The 19,935-nt window shown below is 48.8% G+C and overlaps 7 protein-coding genes across 7 annotated transcripts; 3 read left to right on the forward strand and 4 right to left on the reverse strand.

Annotated features, from left to right (window-relative positions):
* Nucleotides 1-415: 415 nt before the first annotated feature.
* F4807DRAFT_427026 (histidinol-phosphatase) lies at nucleotides 416-2,216 on the reverse strand. The gene is made up of 3 exons (XM_047998124.1): nucleotides 1,972-2,216; nucleotides 1,513-1,808; nucleotides 416-1,404 (listed from the first exon to the last, which is right to left on the reverse strand). Exons 2-3 carry the CDS (start codon nucleotides 1,672-1,674, stop codon nucleotides 634-636), a joined length of 933 nt encoding a protein of 310 aa, XP_047854051.1. The 5' UTR covers nucleotides 1,675-1,808; nucleotides 1,972-2,216; the 3' UTR covers nucleotides 416-633.
* A 234-nt stretch (nucleotides 2,217-2,450) lies between these two features.
* F4807DRAFT_427029 (uncharacterized protein) lies at nucleotides 2,451-5,619 on the forward strand. The gene is made up of 5 exons (XM_047998125.1): nucleotides 2,451-2,718; nucleotides 2,819-2,937; nucleotides 3,004-3,687; nucleotides 3,748-4,826; nucleotides 4,875-5,619. Exons 1-5 carry the CDS (start codon nucleotides 2,654-2,656, stop codon nucleotides 5,235-5,237), a joined length of 2,310 nt encoding a protein of 769 aa, XP_047854052.1. The 5' UTR covers nucleotides 2,451-2,653; the 3' UTR covers nucleotides 5,238-5,619.
* A 104-nt stretch (nucleotides 5,620-5,723) lies between these two features.
* On the reverse strand, nucleotides 5,724-6,855 carry F4807DRAFT_460750 (FAD/NAD(P)-binding domain-containing protein; the record flags this gene model as incomplete). Its single annotated transcript, XM_048001567.1, has 4 exons — nucleotides 5,724-5,849; nucleotides 6,019-6,358; nucleotides 6,437-6,498; nucleotides 6,637-6,855. The coding sequence occupies 4 exons, from the start codon at nucleotides 6,853-6,855 to the stop codon at nucleotides 5,724-5,726; spliced, it is 747 nt and encodes a 248-aa protein (XP_047854053.1).
* Nucleotides 6,856-8,430: 1,575 nt separating this feature from the next.
* Nucleotides 8,431-11,751, forward strand: F4807DRAFT_427040 (uncharacterized protein). Its single transcript, XM_047998126.1, has 5 exons — nucleotides 8,431-8,867; nucleotides 8,918-9,773; nucleotides 9,827-9,966; nucleotides 10,031-10,197; nucleotides 10,264-11,751. The coding sequence occupies exons 1-5, from the start codon at nucleotides 8,452-8,454 to the stop codon at nucleotides 11,688-11,690; spliced, it is 3,006 nt and encodes a 1,001-aa protein (XP_047854054.1). The 5' UTR covers nucleotides 8,431-8,451; the 3' UTR covers nucleotides 11,691-11,751.
* Nucleotides 11,752-12,136: 385 nt separating this feature from the next.
* F4807DRAFT_460752 (uncharacterized protein) lies at nucleotides 12,137-12,757 on the reverse strand (the record flags this gene model as incomplete). The annotated part of the gene is made up of 1 exon (XM_048001568.1): nucleotides 12,137-12,757. One exon carries the CDS (start codon nucleotides 12,755-12,757, stop codon nucleotides 12,137-12,139), a length of 621 nt encoding a protein of 206 aa, XP_047854055.1.
* Nucleotides 12,758-14,008: 1,251 nt separating this feature from the next.
* F4807DRAFT_467726 (uncharacterized protein) lies at nucleotides 14,009-15,833 on the forward strand (the record flags this gene model as incomplete). Its single annotated transcript, XM_048002527.1, has 1 exon — nucleotides 14,009-15,833. Exon 1 carries the CDS (start codon nucleotides 14,127-14,129, stop codon nucleotides 15,831-15,833), a length of 1,707 nt encoding a protein of 568 aa, XP_047854056.1. The 5' UTR covers nucleotides 14,009-14,126.
* Nucleotides 15,834-15,950: 117 nt separating this feature from the next.
* Nucleotides 15,951-18,801, reverse strand: F4807DRAFT_96622 (uncharacterized protein). The gene is made up of 4 exons (XM_048003711.1): nucleotides 18,726-18,801; nucleotides 18,544-18,612; nucleotides 17,708-18,331; nucleotides 15,951-17,645 (listed from the first exon to the last, which is right to left on the reverse strand). The coding sequence occupies exons 3-4, from the start codon at nucleotides 18,247-18,249 to the stop codon at nucleotides 16,079-16,081; spliced, it is 2,109 nt and encodes a 702-aa protein (XP_047854057.1). The 5' UTR covers nucleotides 18,250-18,331; nucleotides 18,544-18,612; nucleotides 18,726-18,801; the 3' UTR covers nucleotides 15,951-16,078.
* Between the last annotated feature and the right edge of the window lie 1,134 nt (nucleotides 18,802-19,935).

Genomic DNA, 19,935 nt, shown 5'->3' on the forward strand with positions numbered 1-19,935 from the left:
TACCAACACAACAATTCTCGTTTACAAGGGGCGGGAAGATTAGAGAGATGAGCTTTCGGCCAAAAGATACCCCAATAAGCATGCATGCGGTCATATTTCACGGAGAGACATTTGCGGTTGCATTTTCCCCCATTTCTCAGTTCTTACATTCCTATTTCTCTGGCGTAGAGGGGGATGGAGTCGATGCCTCGAAGGGTTTCTTTTTGCAATCTCGGGTCGAGGAATATGTGTTTTGCGGCTGGGATGCATGGCGGAAGGGGACAAGAGGGCCATTTAACACGACAGAAGCGAATTTTTGCAACTTAATCCATGTTGCTAGGACGCGATAGGACGATACCTTCTAGGGTACGATAGTATGCTAGTTAAAGCTTGCTAAACAATACAAGTTGCAGCGTAAGGCGTAGGGATTTACTATTGCCTCAATATCTAGTCTTTCGGAAATTGTTATGTGATAGTCTATTTTCCTTCATGGGTATAAATCATAACACGCCTTCAAAATCCTCTTTTAAGTTCACCTATTCGTTAGGTACCTTTTCTCTACCCGCCGTGCCCCTACTCCTTTTCACTCCTTTTTAAAACACCCGTTCATCATATCACAAAGGCCTTAATCATAGGTACCTACCCGACCATCGATTACCACTTGCCAACAACAGCCCTCACACTCTCAAGCGGGACCTCCACCTCCACCAACTTCGCCTTCTCGCCCTCCGCCGCCGGCGCCTCCCGTCTAAGCGTCCACAGGCTCCGCACACCCAAACCGTCGAGGTAGTCCAGCGCGCGCGCGAAATTGGTCCCGACCTGCGCGATCCCGTGGCTGTCGTCCGACAGCGTGAAGCGGCCGCCGAGCCGCAGCCACTCCTCGGCGATCTCGCGGCTCGGATACGGCTCGGCGAGGCCCTTGCGCAGCGCGCTGGTGTTGCACTCGACCCAGCCGCCGTAGCTGTGCACGAAGGCCAGGTTGCGCTGCACGCGCTGCCAGACGGCGGGCCACTCGTCCCGGACGCACCGGTTGGGAGAGCTGGAGAGCAGCCGCACGAGGTCGAAGTGGCCGACGACGCGCGGGCGCAGGGCTTGCAGCATGGCGTGCTGCTGGTCGTAGTACGTCGCGTAGGCAGACTCTTCGGTGCCCCCGGCGCAGGAGGACACTGCGCGCGCGTAGTAAGTTGCGTCGTAGTCGATTGGGATGCTGTTTATGTGGTGCAGCGACCCGATGAAGTAGTCTACGCTTGGGTGCGCGGCGAGAGAGGTCACGAGGGTGGCGTAGGAGGGCCGCAGCCACTCGCCTTCGAAACCGATTAGGATGTGGATTTGCGGAGAGTACTTGGTTTGCAGGCGTTGCGCCTCGAGGAGGTAGGCTTCGTGACGCGGGAAGAGCGCGGCGAGGGAGCCTTCGGGGTCGTCGAGCTAGGGGGGTTTGTGAGTTTGTGGGTGGGTTTATGGGAGGGGGAGGGGGGAAGAAGGATAAGGGGTGGTTAAGAATGGGGATGGGGATGGGGGAAAAGGGGGGAATACTTCTTCGGGGTATAAGTCCTCGAGGCTTGTGCGAGGCATGTGCTCTGTGAGACCCATGGTGGTGTACCCGAGGCTGATGGCATGCTTGATGATGTCTTCGAGCTGGTCTTTGGCGTGGCCGGGGCAGAATTGGCCCGAGTGGGAATGCATCGTGAAAGCCATGACGATGATGTGTTTATACTTTTGTTCCCTTTAATTATAATAGTTATCGTGAACAATGAGATGAGACCTGGTGTTGGGGTAGGCACACTTATTTCTGGCAAACGGATTGGGTGCAAACGGTGCTTTTCCAAGTACTGCTTTTATAACATTAGGGCCCAACCACTCGGGATCACTGAGATATTAATAGAGACATGTGAAGATGATATGCGATAATATAAGTGAGTGTTAAAACGTCAAAGTGGATTCCACTTATTCGATAACAGACTCGATCATATCTGCGTACATAAATGTACCTACGCTATCTTATCCCCCGGATTTCCGGTGGAAAGGTAAACTTGGGTACCTGGTTCCGAAAACATTGCGGGTCTCACCGCCTCGTCATACCGAGATACGTCGAATGTACCTAGTCGCAGTTAAAGTATGTACCCATCTACTTGGCTTGTATTACTCAAACGGCATAGACGTTTGGTGAAATAAGATTTGTCTACAATTCTTTCCTTTTGAAATTATTTACTTCTGTTGTAATGAGTAGATTCCGAAAGTGAATGGAGCACGTGGAAATTATCAGTAGTCTACAGTAGTACCTCCCCAATGGGAAAGGTAAATTCTAACATTATCGTCAAGTTTTTAGTATCCCCACTTAGATGGTAAAGCTTGGGCCATTCAAGGGATAGGAGCCGCAACCTATCGGATCTAAGGGCCTGCCCCACACCTTTGGCAGCTACAAGGGAATTTTTCTAGAAGTTTGTCAGCCTTGTACTTTTTCCTGGGTCAGAGCTTGACCAAAGCTTGACCAAACGGCAGCTGCATTTGCGAACAAGTTGCAGCTGCAACCCATAGCTTCTTATCTTTTTACTTTCTTTTCTGATATTACTTTGACGCGTGAACTTTACATGCGCCTTTCCTCCCTTTGTCCTATTCTTTTACCTTCACCGCACGAACCCCAATGTCTTGATTGAATGACACGTCTCAATTGACAATGTTGTTCCCCGAGAGAGACGCGCCTCTTCTCCGACAATGGATTATTCGTCGCCTTGCGAATACGTAAGTTCACCTACAAATTTACACCCTTGGCTCGCCCTGTTCCTTTCTCTTACCTAGGTGCTTGCATATGCTAACATTCGTTTGTCTTCCCTACCTACAGGTCTGATGCGGATGCCGACGTGCTTGCAGATTATGTCTTGGCCCTCCTTCGACACGATGGTGACGTTGGATCCATTCGCAAGATCTTCGAGGATGAGATTCCGGATTTTCTAAGAGAGGGTATGAAGCACTCACCTCCATAATAGGGTCTATAGTATTCTGATCTAAATGCTTATGAACTTATAGATGCCGCTGCATTCACGAACGACGTCTTTCAAGCGATCAAGTATCGCTCCTATTTACCAGGAGCTCCTCCTGCACCTTCCGCCCACATTGCCCTTCCATCTCTACCGTCGGCCCCTATAAACGCACAATCCTTCCCTCACGCAAATGCCCACATCCCGAGACCTATTCCACCGTCGGCGCTCCCGCCCACACATCCCTGGGAACAGAGTGGTTCAAAGAAACGATCGTTCAATGATCAAGATGACGACGTTGAATTTATCCTGTACGGTCAGGGCCCCCGCATTTACAAGCAACCCAGAAGAGATATCTCATCTTTCCCATCTTTTCCACGTGCTGAACGGTACAATCAATCCACACTTCCAATGAACGAATTCCAACCATCCAATGACCCTGGCCGATCTGGACTGCCGCTGCCACTGTTTCAATCTTCTCAATTCCAGGCCCAACCTGATCACCATATGTCGCAGATGAATCAAGGCATATTGGACCAGTGGGATATGCTGTGGCCACAAGAAGATAATTTACCTAAGCCCGTGTATTCTGGAACCATTCCCACGCCCCGTCGAAGAAAGCGCTGCAGAGACTATGACGCAAAGGGTTATTGTTCAAGAGGTAACAAATGCAAGTTTGAACATGGCGCTGATTCGTTAACATTACCTCCGCTTGGGCCCTTAGCAGGTGATGGTGAGTACTTGTTTTCGTTCTCGGCAGACGGGCGCATTCCATGTGCTAACAATCAGAAAGAGTACGATCCTAGCAATGCAATCTTTGCCATGCCACCACCGAATATTCACCAAAATCCCGTGCCCAAGTCCCAAGCCTCTAATTCATCCTCCTTTCCAACGACCCCGAATAATCGTCGTGATGCAAACAAAGGATTGAGACGCATGAAAGGAAAGCTCCCTTTTGCTGCTGTTGGTCCTGTTCATGACAAATCGAAAACAGCTCTCGTGGTCCAGAATATTCCTCCTGAGTGTTTTACCGAAGCCAAGATCCGCGAGTATTTCTCCCAATTTGGCGCCATTTTAGAGATCACAATGCAACCGCCTGATCGGTTGGCCATCGTCAAATTCGATACCTGGGATGCCGCTCACGCGGCTTGGAGCTCCCCGAAGGTAATCTTTGACAATCGGTTTGTTAAAGTGTTCTGGTATAAGGACGAGGCCGAAGCTGGATCCACGCCGGTCAATGGAAAGATGAAGAAGGTCAAGTCTGAGCCAGGCATGAATGGTGCTGAGTCCGCCGGCAGCAACACTCCTAGCGCTGAGCCGTTTGATATGGATGAATTCCTCCGCAAACAAGAGGAAGCTCAGAAAGCTCACGAGGAGAAGACCAAGAAGCGGGAAGAGTTGGAGCGTCAGCGCCAAGAGTTGGAGGAACGCCAGAAAGAGCTTCTTGCGCGACAGCTAGAGGAGAAGCTCAAGCTTCAAGCTAAGCTAACCAAGAAAAGCGAGAATGCATCTTCAGATGCAGCGGATGGGGCTAAGAAGCCAGTTTCTCAGACGGAAGCTCTTCGGGCCCAATTGGCTGCGCTGGAGGAAGAAGCCAACGTACTAGGGATCGACCCGGATGCCGTTAAGGACGAGTTCTCATCCTGGAACCCTCGAGGGCGTGGTAGAGGTGGCCGAGGCTACCGTGGCCGCGGACGTCACTTCCCCACGGCCTACCGAGGTGGACATGGCTTCCAAGGTAGAGGTGGTGTCGAAGCTAGACACGCGGCGTACGCCGTGTATTCCTTGGATAACCGACCAAAGATAATCGTACTGTCTGGGGTTGATTTCACGAATCCGGAGAAGGACGAAGCTCTCCGACAGTATCTTTTTGTAAGTGCCCAGGTGCATAATCATCTGGTTTTAGCTAACCAATTTCAGGGCATCGGCGAGTTCAAAGGGATTCATACGGACCCTAAGTCAACTCATATCACCTTCAAGGATCGCAAGACGGCGGAGCAGTTCATGCTCGGGGTATCTGCAAATAACGCTATTCCCGGACTTGATGACAAGGTCGAGATCGCTTGGGCCACGTCTGCCCCTCAACCCGAGACGAAGGCAACTGCTGACAGCGATGTCCCTATGACCGCTAGCGTGGAGGATGAGCAAGCAGCTCATGACAAAACTACTACCGAGGATAATGGCACAAACGCGGAGTTGGAGGAAGGTGAAGTCGATAATTCCAACACGCACGATCAGCATGATATGGATTACGAATCTGGTCAGGGCTGGGATATGGCTTGAGCTGACGCGTGATAATTATCGATGGTTTGCATGGTGCGCCGTCTACTCATTTGGGAGAGCAACCCGTATAGTAGTACCAGCTTACCGTTAAGGATATTCTGAACTTACAGTTGGAAGTTGGCACCCTACAAACACGGCCTGCGAATATGGTAGAGCTATTATGATGTACATATTCTATTCTCCAGCATGAGGGTTCAGGAATGACCTGAAAGGAGATAATAAATGTGTCATGGCTGGGCATGGTATTCACTGGTTGGGGGTGGCATAATACATACCTACTGGATTGAGTGCGTTGCGACTTATTACTCTGCACAGATCCAATGTGTACCTCAATGGTCTCTATACGATTATCCCAAATTCACCTAGTCATGTGTCCCATTATCTATAGGCCCGGGTAGATGGAAGCCTTTTTATTGGGTATAATAAGTGAAATATTCACGACCTCCCTTCTAAACGTAACGCAGTCAGGTACATATAGGTCTCGTTTTACTCTTCCACACCATCCTCGGCTTGCAACGCATGCGCTAGTCCTGCTGCAACACTACTCCCCATCATAGTTGCCATCGGAACCGCCTTCATCAATCGTCGCACAATTGCCTGCAGCATAGACTCCTGGCACGTTCGTCGTGTAGAACGGCGGCTGTGCGTCAATATGCCCCCGAGGGGCTGGCGCTACTCCGAAATCTGCGGCGAAAGAGCCATTGAGCTCGGTGGCTGGAGCGTGGGCCGGGTTTTTTGTGTTAGGAAAAAGGGGTTAGGGGTTGAGAGGCACGGCACTCACCAAGAAACCCTCCTTGTTCACGCTCCCGTCTTCCAGAGTTACAAGCATGCCCGCGTCACCCTCGACGTCCGAGTCTTTGGCAAGACGAACTATGCGGCGGTTATCGACGTCGAATTTTTGGCTGCTCTTGAGCTGTGCGCGGATCCGCGACCCGAGATTTTCATTTTCGTCTGCGTATACGGTGACACGACCCGCGAGCCGGGCAGCCATACGTGCGATGACAGGTGCCATGAGTGGCGCAGAATCGCTGTCTGCGCCCCCTAGCATAGGGCCCGTTCCTAGGACGCCTGCTGAGGCAGCGCCCCGTTCTTCGAAGCCGTGGCAGAAGAGGCAGTGGAGGCTAATAGGTTATTCTATCAGCAGTATTCCTAATCCAAAATATCCGAAGTAAATATTTAGGAAAAGGAATAAAACTCACATTCCACGCCCCCACAACTCCGCATACCCCTCCGGCGTCTCGGGCATTACATCCCGGACGCCCTAGTCAGCACCAGCTTGCGCCCGACGTACCTCGATCCCCGCTCATCTATCACCTTAAACCTACCACTACTACTCTTACTATTACTACTACCACTCCCACTACTCCTCCTCCCTCCTTCGTCATCGCCACAATTTAACTTCCGCCCCTTCACCACCCCCAGCGTCGCGGAACTGCACGGCGTCCACGTACCGCGCCTTGTCGCGGAAGGCGGCGGGCGGCGCGTGGTGCCCGGCCCAAGACGTTGTGCATGTACGTTGCGGAAGGCGCGCGACGAGAAGACGACGGCCGTGTGCAGCTGGCCGTGCCAGCGCGCCGGCGACTAGGACCAGGACGTCGGATGTGGAGGCGTTGGGCATGGTTGTGGTGTTTTTTTTTTTTTTAATTTTTCCTTCTGTGGGGCTGATTATAATATTGGAAATTTGGGTGCAACACGTAGTGTTTGGCTTTGAGGAGATATATCGGGGACTTTTTCTTTAAGCGCTGAGGAGCTTGGAAAAGATGGGTTTTATGTCAATGATTTTCTATACGCTTATACAACTATATATGTCTCTGCGCTTTATTGATTTCTACCTGGGTAGTTGATACTTGGAGAGCCAAATGCTGGTTTACTATATCTGATCTTCACAATGATCGGACGATTGCCCCCTTTTTCGCCCGGACGTAAATCCCGATGTGGGTCTTCAAGAGTCACCGTCATGTCTCCGGTGGTAGCCCTTTTCCGATTAAACTCCTTGTCAGATTCGGGGGAAGTGGAGTGGATGAACATCGTTACTTCATGATAGCCTCCATTAGTTCCGACGAATTAATAATATAATCAGGATAAGAGGCGACGAAAGGCATTGGGTTTTCATGTCGCACATTCGACTATTCATAAATGATGCAGCGCGCGAACTGTCATCTTCCATTCCAGAAAAAGAAGAGTCCTCCTTGCGACGCCACCAGCCATTGGCATACCTAGGTACCTACCTTCGCAAGCTGAATCCGGTATGTTGGGATAATGCGGTGTATATCCTTGAGGCACTGCGCTACTTTCTCCGAACCTTCTTGTTCATCCGCATGTAGTGTCCACGGAACGCGCTGCGATCTTGATGGCTCATCACGCTTTGCACGTTATGCCATTTGGCTTGGAGCTCTTAAACTAGTTTTCCCACTTGCTCCAGACCTGCAATTGCGACGCTTACTTCGCCACGTCCCCTTGTGACCCTACAGCCCGATTCCGAAGGGTGCCATGCATAGCACCGCCATGGCCGCGGCCATGTCTGACTGTATAGAACGGAGCAAGGAGCCTGGCAGTGCATGGAATAGCGGAATGTACGCGGGCACTCTGTGTTGTGCAGGTGGATAATATCGTTTACGAAGGGCACTCTTAGCTTGGTGATGAGGGCTGTCTGCCTAGGTACCTAGTAAAGGGACGTAATACTTCTCTTCCCCCATAGAGATGCATGCTTGCGGCTTATGGCTTTCGTGAAGTCAATAAGTATATGGAGAATTTAATGGTGAGAGAGAGGCCGAGATGATGCCTACGCGTAGGGCTCACGGGAATGCTGTGAAGCTTTTGAGAACATCTAAGGGATACGCACTTACGATACTGAGAACCGCTATTATGGACATATTCAAGAGCAATGAGAAATGACCTCTCACGAATTTGGATAGAACGTGGAAAACGAATATAACCGCATCCAAGTATCCATATTCTCGAACCTCTTTTTCAGTGACAGCAAACTCAACCAATTATCCTTCTTCGCTAAACCTAGAATTACACAGCATGCCTAGGCTCTTATAGGTCAAGAGATATTCCGCCCCAAAGTCTGCCTACCTACTGGCGTCTCTATCGTGCGGAGAGTATGATTAAGGTGGCTGAGCCTACCTGTAATAAAACCGGCACTTTACCGCCCAACTCTTCGCTGGCGTTTTTCTTCCCTCTTCATCCTCCCAGAAACACAACTATCCTAATGGATCCCTTATCAATAAGTGCTGGCGTTGCAGGCTTCACCTCCCTAGGTCTCACAGTATCAAACGGGCTCATCCAGTACTGTAAAAAGTACCGATCTCGAGATTCAGATCTTTCTCAACTGAAACACCATGCTGAACAACTCGAAACGTTCATCGCTCTCATCCGTACTCGAACATCTGAACCTAACGGTTCAAGTAAGGATGTCGATAACCCGCTGCAAAGATGTATAGATGCCTGCAACGCCTGTCTCCGACATTTCAAACTGCTGAATGCGAAGTATGCCCACCCGAAACCTAGCAAGGACTTCTTACGTAGATTGAAATACCCCTTTGACAAAGAGGAGTTCGACAACCTACGATCTCAACTCAAAGAATTCTATGCCATGTTGCTTGGACATTTGCAGTTGATTCACCTGTGAGTACAGCATCCACGGCCAGTCTCCGCTGCTAACGTGAGTTATGAAGTGATGCCACACAGGATATAAGAGGTGTTATGATTTCAGAATTTGCCAAGGTATCTCTAGCTGTCGAATCTCTCGGAAGGCAGCTCCAGTCCTCGATATCAAGCGCTGAGCATACGACGAATGACACGATACGCAACGGCCTAGAACGGATGGGTTCTTCATTTCAACAAGATCTTCGGGAAACCCGAAACGATCTGACAATATCTGTCGTGGGCCATATGCATTCCCTATCTGATCAGCTAAGAGAAGGGCAAGGCAACCAGACTTCAAGTATCGTGGACCACATGGATCAGAGATTCCACACACTTGAAAATTTGATCCAGACATTATCGAAGAATAGCGGAATCGGTGACAAAAGAAAAGTCGTTAAACCAAACACGTCATATTACGACCAAGGGCATAACTTTACTGGCACAATGTCTTCAAGGACCCACAAAGAAGACCTCCTCGGTTGCCTTTGCCAATGTCCGAGGATTCGACAGAGGGGAGCATGTGTGCAACACCAAAAAGGCTGCATGCTCTCATTTAGTAACCGTAAGAAGCGGAGTTGGGCTATGAAATTTCGAGTGTTCCAACGCGAAGTCACGTCAATATGGGAACTTGAATACTCTCGGATAGCATGGGCTCGCGACTTCCGTATCAACCGTAACCTCACAGTTCGAGCCATTGTACCAAACAACTCCCCTGCATTTAAATTGATAACTGACATTTGGGAAGGAGCATGGACCACTAAAGAGATGACCACGTACGACCTTGGAACATCACTCCGAAAATGTCTAATCAAACTGCAGGAGCTCTTTCGAGATGGGCTAGCATGGCCAACAGATGTGGATGTGTTTGGAAGGAACTTGCTAAATGTATCCCCCCTCTTGTTATAACATCACAGATGATAGTACTGATAACAAGATAGGCAGCTAATAAGTTTTTCATTTCTCAACCCTCTGGATGGCAGATGGTAGACGAGAAATATATGCTCATTTTAGAATTCATGATGGCATTGCTTGAGATGGGGGTGCCAATCAATGATGTCTCCCACTATGGTATTACTGAGTAAGGATTAATACTACCTACCTTCCATACCTACTTGTAAGAGGGAAACTTAGCAAATTCATAGCACCCCGCTTGGCGAGTGTTGTCATTCGACAAGGCTCTTCACGACTCATAACCACATTGGGTCCATTATTATCAGCAATTTCATAAATAGGGACGCTACTCTTATACGCGTACATTGGGGAATTATCATCGCCATCTTGTCTTGTCCAATTCCTGGGCTATATGAACGTAAGACTCAAGCTATTTCTACCTATGCATCTACTTAGTGGTGATAAGCGAAGCTAACTGTTTTAGCTCTTGCCTGTACCGAATTCCTGACTTATATCCTTCGCCGCTCAGAAGATGACGTCGCTCGTCTACTTGATGCAGACAATTCTGTGTTATACGAACGGACCAAGACGGGCCAAACGCCGCTCCATCTAGCTGCCAATTGGACCATGGGCCTCAACATTCTATTTGAATTTGGAGGCCGAGCAATTCAGTCTATAATCAACATCAAAGACAAATTCAGGCGCAGCGCTCTTGACTACGCAATTGATCTAGGAGACGTTGACTCTGTCTCTATTCTGACTGATGCCGGTGCAAGCATTAACCCAGGAACATTGTATCGTTTGGAGAATGTACCTCAAAGCAAGGATATCAAATCGATGATCATCGCCCACTCTCTCGCCCGACAACGAAGAGAGTTAGTACAACTCGCCTTCCTCAATCTGCCTTCCAAGATGATTGAAGAGTTCGGTTTAAAAGAAGGTGATGTTGTCGATAACGAAGCTTTTGATGTCGCAGAAGCCTTAAGGCAACGAGGCGTTGCACTACCTACTTATTATGACTACTTGACCCCTACATGCAGCTCTATTTACCATTGGGAAGGCATGACAGCTTCTGTAGCCCAAAATCTTTTCGATGCCGGGTTTCGCAAGCCAAATACCAAAGTCTGCGGCTATGATCCACTGATGTTACTAGATGGTTTCTATAGTGTTACTAACTGTCTTATGCTCATTGAATGGTTTGAAAGACACGGACTGGATCTCCATGAACCAATCCCCACGGCCGATTGTGCTCTAGAAATAGAAAATGACGGGTTGCACTCTATATACCGAACGATTCACGTTCTAGGATCACGCCTAGGTTGGATGATGGAAGCGAACTATATACTACGCTATGACATAAAACTCCCACAATTGGCAAGATTGCTTGAAGACGACGTTACCGATCCTTGCCTCTGCTACTGCACGACCAACGGATGCACAGTAGCATCGAAATACTTCAAAGAGCATCGGAATTACGAAAAAAACAAAGGTCGGATAAATGTTAAACTGAAGTTAGCCGGGCCAGCAGTATCTGGTCGTGATGGGCACAGAGTTGCGCTAGATTTGATCCGCGCATTGACATTTGGATTTCTTGACATGACACATACTTGCTGTTGTGTGAGGACGTTTTTCAGTCTTGAGTCTGCTATATGTGGCGGTAATATAGTTTACCTTAAGGATCGGGAAGAAATCGACGAAATACGAGAGGAAGAGAGATATTTGGCAGAAATGCTAGAGGCCCTGGTGGAAGAGTTCAGTATGAAGTTTCAAGAGATGAACGTACCGCTCGATCAGTTTGTGGAAGAATACCTTTGGCCGAGAATTGTAGAAGTTATGAAGCAAAAAGATCAGTTGTCGGTGGAGGAGCTGGATAGGATGAGGGAAATTGGTGTTGTGCTCAATGAATCATAGTTCCTTTGCCTACCTACGTATCTACCTAGGTAACTATCCAGACGAATCAATTAGAAAAAACATATTTTACTTTATGTTGGACTAAAATGGCAAGAGGTAGGGTCGTGGTCGCGTCCCCATGATAACTCGCAATACTAGATTTCCTCAATATCGGTGACATGTACATGTCGCCGATACGCAAAATGATAATTCTTATCAAACTCATTGATAAATTCGCGTGAAATAAATGTAAAATCAATAAAGGGGCAACTAGTTGCCGAAATGGAACGAACATCTGACGGCACCATCAATCAAAATCTAAACACGAGCCACCCTCCAACCGGTCGTCTAACCTTGAACCCCATCCCCATGCAGATAGATATACAAAAGTATAGGTAGTGTTGATTAACACCAAAGCTCATTAAATCTTGGATCTGTACTGGTGAGCCTCTTAGGTAGGTACCTATCTATGTAAGCGCCGCGCGAATATATTGGGCGAAGGTGTTGCAGTTGTTATCGGTGACGCTATAGGTCTTGTGCTTTTCGTCGTTGGTGTAATCCTTAGCATCATTCTTCGCCGTTATAGACCCCTTTTTGGTGGTCGTGCCCCCGTCTTCCAAGAACGATTTAGAAAAGTCCACCTTGGAAGCCACCCAATTCGGCGAGTGTACCATAGCAGCATTTTTCTTATCCTTGTTCATCGTCATGTGATAGTAGACAGCCTCAAAGTGGTTGGTGGTTGTCGTGCCATCTTTTTTGGTAGGCTTCTTAGTGGATTTAACCTGTCCTACTATCACTCCGATGTGCTCAAACCCAAGGTTCTTCTGCAGCTGCTGCAATTCGCTGAGCGTCTCCGTATCGCCATCCAAAATCTCCGCACCAAGCTTGTCTTTTTGATAAACCCAGTACCACTCTCCCACCTTCAAGCTGGGGTGGACTTTTGCGAGCGCCTGGTACTCCGGCGTATTCACCACCTTGTCAGCACGGGTTGCTAGATCAGCGCCCTCGGTTACGTCAATGCTGCTAGAGATGGGGCTCGCGATGGCAAACGTGGCCAGGAAGGCGGAAATGAAGTAAGTGAATCTCATTATAGGCTAAAGACGTGTTTCTGACGAAATGATAGTCCGGCTATGAGTTTTTGAAGTGACTCTTTAGTCTGATGATCTTGTTGACTCGACTGGATAGGTAATAAAGGCCTCGACGGGATAACTTATACGTCTTCTTCCTTTCCCTGTAACCTTTACCTTTACCTTTACTACTATGAAACAAATACTTACCTATATTGTGCCCTAATCTTTTCCTCTAGAGATCATCGTGATGATTCTTCGTTACGCCCTAAAAATAACTATGTCCTGTCTAACAATGCTTATACTCCTCTAAGCCTTCTCTCCGTAATAGGAAACTCACAATGCTTGTTAGGCCAATTTCCTTTACCATTCCTACTTAAGTTATATCTAGGTACCTATGCAGAGTAATTTCTTTAATTGATGGGATCGAATGTCGGTCGATCACATTACACAACATGGCAAAACTTCTTATATTGCAATATAGACGAAGAATACGGGGTTTCATAAAACGCCAGCAATATTACGTTATACTACCTCCCTGAAACTAGACATACAGCTGAAGATCTTTTAAGCTTGTTTGGAATTAAGACATTGTAGGTCAGCTATAAGCACTAAAACGTCTGAATCGATAGTGTAGGATCCGTATGGCTGTTAACGTTAGCTTCGGCCCTGGAATATGTTGGATTTAGTAAGATTTTGTCCTGTATAGGTATTGATTAAGCAATCATTCTCTCTGGAAATTTCTGGTAGGCTCATGAGTTGGACGATACCCAGGTAATTGCTAAAAGAACCCCATATTAGAAGTAAACCTTGAGAATAATAGCAATAGAACTTAAGAGCGGCAAACATAATTCCATTGGTAAATACCTATATAAGTAGTTTTATATTCGTTGATTAAAATCGGAGATGAGGTATCCAAAATAGGGAACCTCGAGGAAAGAGTCTTAGCTCGAGTACCGTTGTTGAACGTCAACCTCGGGTCTCGGTGGTAAGCTGATGCAAAACCTGACGTCAACTTCCCTTGGACAAGGTGGCAGGATAGTGGATAATAGGCACCTACTTATTGGTTTAAAATAAAACATGAAACTTGGATTTTTGCGGTCATGATATTCATCGGGTCTTCAAAGATAAACCCTTTCGCAACAGATCGCGAAAACATAGCCTAGGCACCTACCTAGAAGGTACCTAGCTAGTATGGTACCAAGACACCGAGGTGATTGGTGATTACTTCGATTCCACGTGTAATCTTAATCTACTCCTAATAAAAAGGGTCTTACTTCTGTCCTGGCATAGGTACGAACGTCGTCCTGCTCATCTGCTTAACCAAACCAACATTATGGATGATGGAGACTAGGCCACACAGGAGATCAACGAGTGGGTTGCTCGGGGAATGCTAGCCCGGGAACACGTTATATCCCGTCTCGACTACAAAATTAAGATCAGTTACGCGATTGACCAAGAGGAGGAGCCTACCATCGAAGCCACACTCTATTCGGCTTCGACTAGTGCGTCTTCCGGCGAAAGTCCCGTCTTAATTGAACCGGCCTTCATCTCTCTTCTGCAAGCAATTGCCGCCTTTCCTCAGGGTTCCGAAGGAATTAAGGCCGGGAGAATTATCTTTGAAAGCATAAACTATCTCAGCTCACTGCCTTACATTCCTAGAACCCCGCAACCGTCTTCCCAGACGAATGGCCTCTCATTAGCTCAGTTAAACCGGGCCCTGGTTTGGTTGTTGCCAAACCGCGCGAAGTACATCATAGAGGAGAGCAACTTCTCCCGTATACGCACGCGGTGGGATCGCCTGCGCCTGCTATTCCAGAGCTTAGCTACTAGTACCGTCCCCCTTGCGGCGCAAGACAGCGCCCGGAGCCATGCTCGTTTGCTTACAGCTCGACATGCCTTCGATGTTTCGTGGGACGGTTGGCTGGATAACTGCGCTGTTAATCATGACGACGACGGGGATGAAATTTATCATGATCTTCTGGATGTGTTGTATTCCACTCAAGAGGAGCGGCCCCGCTGGTCGACGCTTGTGCCACGGGACGCTTTCCGGAATATCGCGAAGCAGATCAAAGCGGAGGAAAGGCTTCCTGAGCTATGCACCCTGGCAATTCCAGTGCAACGGTTCAAAGACCTTGTGAAGGTTCTGCTAGCGCTGCACTTGGAGCTTCCAAAGCCTGATGTTGGTGAAAATACGAATCTATCGCAATACGATGATGCGGCGGATTCTATATGCGCTGCTTTCGCACAACATCGCGAGACGGGAGTAACAGACTTAATAACGTGGCCCTCATTCGCACATGCGATCGAGTCCATGGCACCACATATCGTCGAGCCCCTGTACCGACTCCTCACAGTCACCTTCATGAACAAAGCAGCCCCGGCCGACATCCTCGGACCCCCAGATCCGCCTCGCAACCTACCTGAAGACGCGATTCTCACTCTGCCCCGCGTGAGCCAGCTCGTCTCTTTCCTCGCTGAGACTATAGATGCCGGGTACTTGCGCCGCACGAACCGCTATGAGTCCCCCAACTTCCCCGCGCCCGCTGCCCTCGTACGAGCTATGACGGACGTTCCTGAGGAGGCGATAGTGCTGTTCTCGGGCCGAGTTATTACTGCTATGGCTGCATCGACTGAAGAGGGGAAGCAGTGCGTCTTTGGCCTGTTTAGTCCCGCGCCGAAGAAAGACGGAATCTGCATCCAGGCCCCGTCCGAGATCCAACCTGATAACGCGGGACAGCGGCAGTGCCGGTTGTTCCAGCTTGCACCGGTACAGGATGTGTTCCGTGGTGTTGCGGGGGAGCCGGGGTGGAATGTGGTTTTGGATGCTGAGGGGGGTGAAAGTGTGGCGTTTGGAGATTCGAGTGCAATTGAGGATGCTGAAGAACGGAAAGGGGGGGTGGTGTTGGTTTTGCGGGATGGATTGCGGCGAGCACGGATCCGGCAGTGGAGTGGGGATGTGGAGATGAGTTTGGATGGAGGCAAAGACGGTGGAAGGAAAAAGGGGGTGGCGTATGAAGCGAATCCAAATCGAGGCGATTGGACGGTCGACTTTGTCGTGGAGGAAATCGAGATCTGGAGTGAGGACCCAGTGTAGGTAACACCGAAGGATATTTTATATATATAAATTTGACCTATTTAATTGTGATTAGTGGCTTGGAATTGACGATTTTAGGACATTTCAAGTAGTAGCGTCCGTCAAGGTATGTTACTCGTAATAAATTGAAATAAATTTGTGAGGTACCTGGTATAAGTAAGACTAGAGTTGCCACGATGCAGGAGTGTCTTCACGCCAACCCTTCCAACGCCCCTTTTCATAACCCCCATTATCCCAGTTTCCTCTCACCAGCTGAACGCCTCATCAACCAGCTTAACGATCCTGCCCTTCTGCCCGAGCTCACACACGATCGCCCGCACCTCGTCCGCCATTCCGACCGGTCCGCAGACAACGACGGCAGTCTCACTACCCTCCAGAACTTCGCGCTCCAGAATCGTGCGCAAGTCTAATCGTCTTCCTACCGAGATCTCGCCTATGATGCTCGGCTCCAACACGCCGGGACCCAGGGCCGTCCTTACCGCTTCCACCAGGGCTTGGCTCCGCGAACCCCAGAATAATCGCACAGCGGTACCGCGGGTGCGAAGAAGAGGCGCCAAGGCCGTGATTCCTACGCCGCCCGCAATTAGTATGCAGTTGGGCACGGTGCGCAGTTCGTCCAGCGAGGAGGCGGCGTATGAGGACTCGACGAGAACGGGGAGTTTGGTCTTGCTGTGGAGGATGGATCGAATGCCATTTCCGCTGGTGGCGATGAAGAATGTTAGGCCTGTCTTGAATGAGGGCCCCGTCGTTGGTTGTGAGGAGACAGAGCTATCTTGGACAGGGGAGGAAGGCTCCTCGTCTCTTTTCTCCATGTCGCTTCCAGGCAAGCTGGTTTTCTCCTCCGAGACCGACACACTAGATGTCTTTTCCGGCTCTTGCGCCGTCAAAGCTCCCATCACGGAGAAGGGGTGGTTCTCCCAGACGCGCCAGCTCAGGGTTGGGAAATAGAGATACGCGTGACCCTGCGCCGAAACCCCGGGGACGTCGACGCGGATGTTGTTCTCGTCGACGACGGTGATCTCGGCAGACCGAATCCCGTTTCGTGCCAGCCGAGCAAAGCGCATAAGTCGGTCGAAAGCCCAGAGCGCGAAGCCGATGTAGATCCACGTCTCGTACCCCCACTGGTTTTCAAATCGGTGGTAGATGTGGAAATAGCAAGCGATGAGGGCGATAAAGGAGAGAGCGAAGTGGGAGGCGAGGAAAAGGTTGTATGCTTTCTGTCGCAGTGGGAGGATGCTAGCGGGGAGCATGACAGTGAACGCTAGAACAGCGACGATCCCCCATATCCAATATGGCAGTTTACTTTCGGAATAATATTCATCCCTTACGAGGCACCTATGTAAGTACATTGCCGAGTGTATGCATGCCTCGATCGTACAGATGATGGCAATCCAACGGTGTAGTAAGAGGAACGTCGAGTAGTGCCAATTAGTAATGGTCAGGAGGATATTGTTTCGACCCGAGTAGAGAACAAGGAGCGGGACGTTGGCGAAGCTCAGAACCCCCTGGCGATTTCGGACGTAGCCCATTAATTCCTCATGCTTTGACGGATACCAAGAGTTCGGCATTGCTAGCGGGTAACCGACGCACGAGAACACGATGTTGATGATAAAGAAATATACTATCAACATTGTCTGACCCCGCGTAGGCATGATAGCAAGATTATGGAGTGGAGCTCGATGTCTTCGACCAAATAAAGGGGGTTCAATAAAGTAGGCGTTAAACTGGCTCGCCAGACCCTTGGGGAAAGGCACAAAACGTAGCAGAGAACATGCTACGGGTATCACAGCACCAGTGATCAGTATAGCCAGTCTATACTTTAAGTTAGCAATGTGGTAGAAAGGGGTATCAAGATAGGGGTATAAAGGTAGTACCCAAAGTTACTTTGCCTAGTGTCGGTCTCCTCGCATAGAGAGAGGGAATTGTAGGATGCCAAGTATTCCTCCTCATCAACTAAGGTGGTAGTGTTGAGCAGTGCTTGAAGGGCAACGGTCACCTTTGGGGGCGGATCAGCATGAAGCAAGGCAATGCTATATGTCTCCTTAGGGGTAGGTTGGCCCGGGGAGCGACCGACAAGGAAATACTCCCAGTAATGTTCAAGTCGCGTATCGGAAACATGAGGGCAGTGTGTACTGATGCAGTAAGCCATGCTATGGAGGAAATTGTCGTCGTTTGCATAACAATCGGATGAGGTCATGATCATTGGTCCTGACATACCGCCCATATCCATGTCGTCTTGATCTGAGAGCACGGAGCAACTAAGCTGATAACTGCTAATAACATCATGACATGAGAAGGCGCAAGTTGGGTCATACATGGTGATTCCATGGCCAATCAGACCATAACCTCGATAGCCCGTCGTGGCCTTGGCTGCTCCCAGGAGAGTGGCAACGAGAACGCTGATATTGATCCTCATGTTGGACGTGAATGAAGCATAGCCTGGTCGATTGTTAGGTGAATATCATAGGATTTTGGGGAAAATATATATCACGGAGGAACTTGAAGATAAAATAAGATGTCAGCTGTTCATCTTGCTTGAGAAGTAAGGGGATCGATTTTATGACCTTAACTAGAAACGTCAGGTTGTGCGGTGAAAGGTCCAGAGCGGCAAGTAGCATATTCTTATGATACCTCATTATTCAGTCATGTATAACGGAAGATTTAGCCTTCCACCGTTGAAGATACTGTATTGTTTGCCATGGTCACGTACGTAGTATATATCATTGGTTACCACGAACCGGGGCTGGGCCTGGTGGAGAAGGAGCTATACTGCTCCGGACTACTAGCTTTGCTTAGTGCTCCGATTGACCTAGACCGGGGCAGTTACTCGGGAGTTGACACGGAAGGTCCACCGAAGAAACTTTCCGAATTTGTGGGTTACTCGGTACGTACCTGGTAGGTATATGAGCCCATGCTGACACGAGTTGCAGCACAATCGTCTAACGGCAATGGTGTCGCCATACAGTGTGTTACGTGAGAACCACTTTGGGGAAGCAAACACGCTCATTTGTGCTCAGTGACCCTGGTAACACAATGACCTCGATAGGCCTGGACACCTCGTGGGCCGTTGGGTTTCCTGCGCACCACGAGGGACAAGTAGGTATGTTCAAATGAATGGACTTCCCAAGGCATAAAAGAAACGTGGTTTGGTAATTATTTTACGCTTCTTCATATGCCTAATAGGGAATGAGATTATCACCTAGGCCGAGCTTCAGATCTCATCAATTTTGGGCCGTCTTGGCGTAACCAATGCCACAAGGTCTCGTGCCAACTGGACTTGACGCATGAAGTCGAGGAGATGGCCCCTCCCATAGATGATAGCTTATTTGGTCAGATACTATACGCTCTGTAATCTCTTCGGGGAAAACCGCACTTTGTGAGCACAATGTTTTTGTGATGTTCCTTGTAGCTCCCCAGAGCCCCTCGAGACATTGCTTTTGTTAGACTCACAAACATGGATGACCTGACTCAGAGTCATAATGGAATATGTGCGGATTTCATAACCTGTGAAAGTTTGTGTAAATACCTAGGTAATCATACCGTGAGGGGTACCTGGGCTCGATGAATATTAACGAGGAATGATCTAGTACGGCAGACTCGGTACTGTGACTTGGTAGCTATTAGGTTAACATGAGTTATAGGAATGCGCAGAAGTAGAAACGTGGTAGGGATATCATTGATACGAAGGCTATTACTCCCTTAAAAGACATCGCGGTGCTATTGACGTGGAATTCAGGTTAGCCTTGTAAATCCCACAGGCAAACTGGGGGAAAGGGGCAACGAGGGGTCTGATCCAAAGCGGCATTTTCTCGTTTTACTCCCTAGTGAGGTCATAAACATGGCAAAGAGTAATCAAGTAACTGTACGGTTTATGACTGGACCTCCTCATTAGTTGTTGGATCGCTTAGAATGAGACAGGATTCTAGAATCATGCCCTCTATAGCAAGCGAACGCGTCGGATCACGACTTGGCAGGTCATCTTTTGATTTGATTATGCATGATATAGTGTATCATATGACGGTTATTCAATCGATTACGGTGCGTGTAGTCGAGTTAGAAGCTCGCAGGTTGGACAATGCGGATCATCCACTTTAAGATTTAA

Source organism: Annulohypoxylon truncatum (genome assembly GCF_022578515.1).
Source record: "Annulohypoxylon truncatum strain CBS 140777 unplaced genomic scaffold F4807scaffold_17, whole genome shotgun sequence".
In the NCBI taxonomy this organism is placed as follows: domain Eukaryota; kingdom Fungi; phylum Ascomycota; class Sordariomycetes; order Xylariales; family Hypoxylaceae; genus Annulohypoxylon; species Annulohypoxylon truncatum.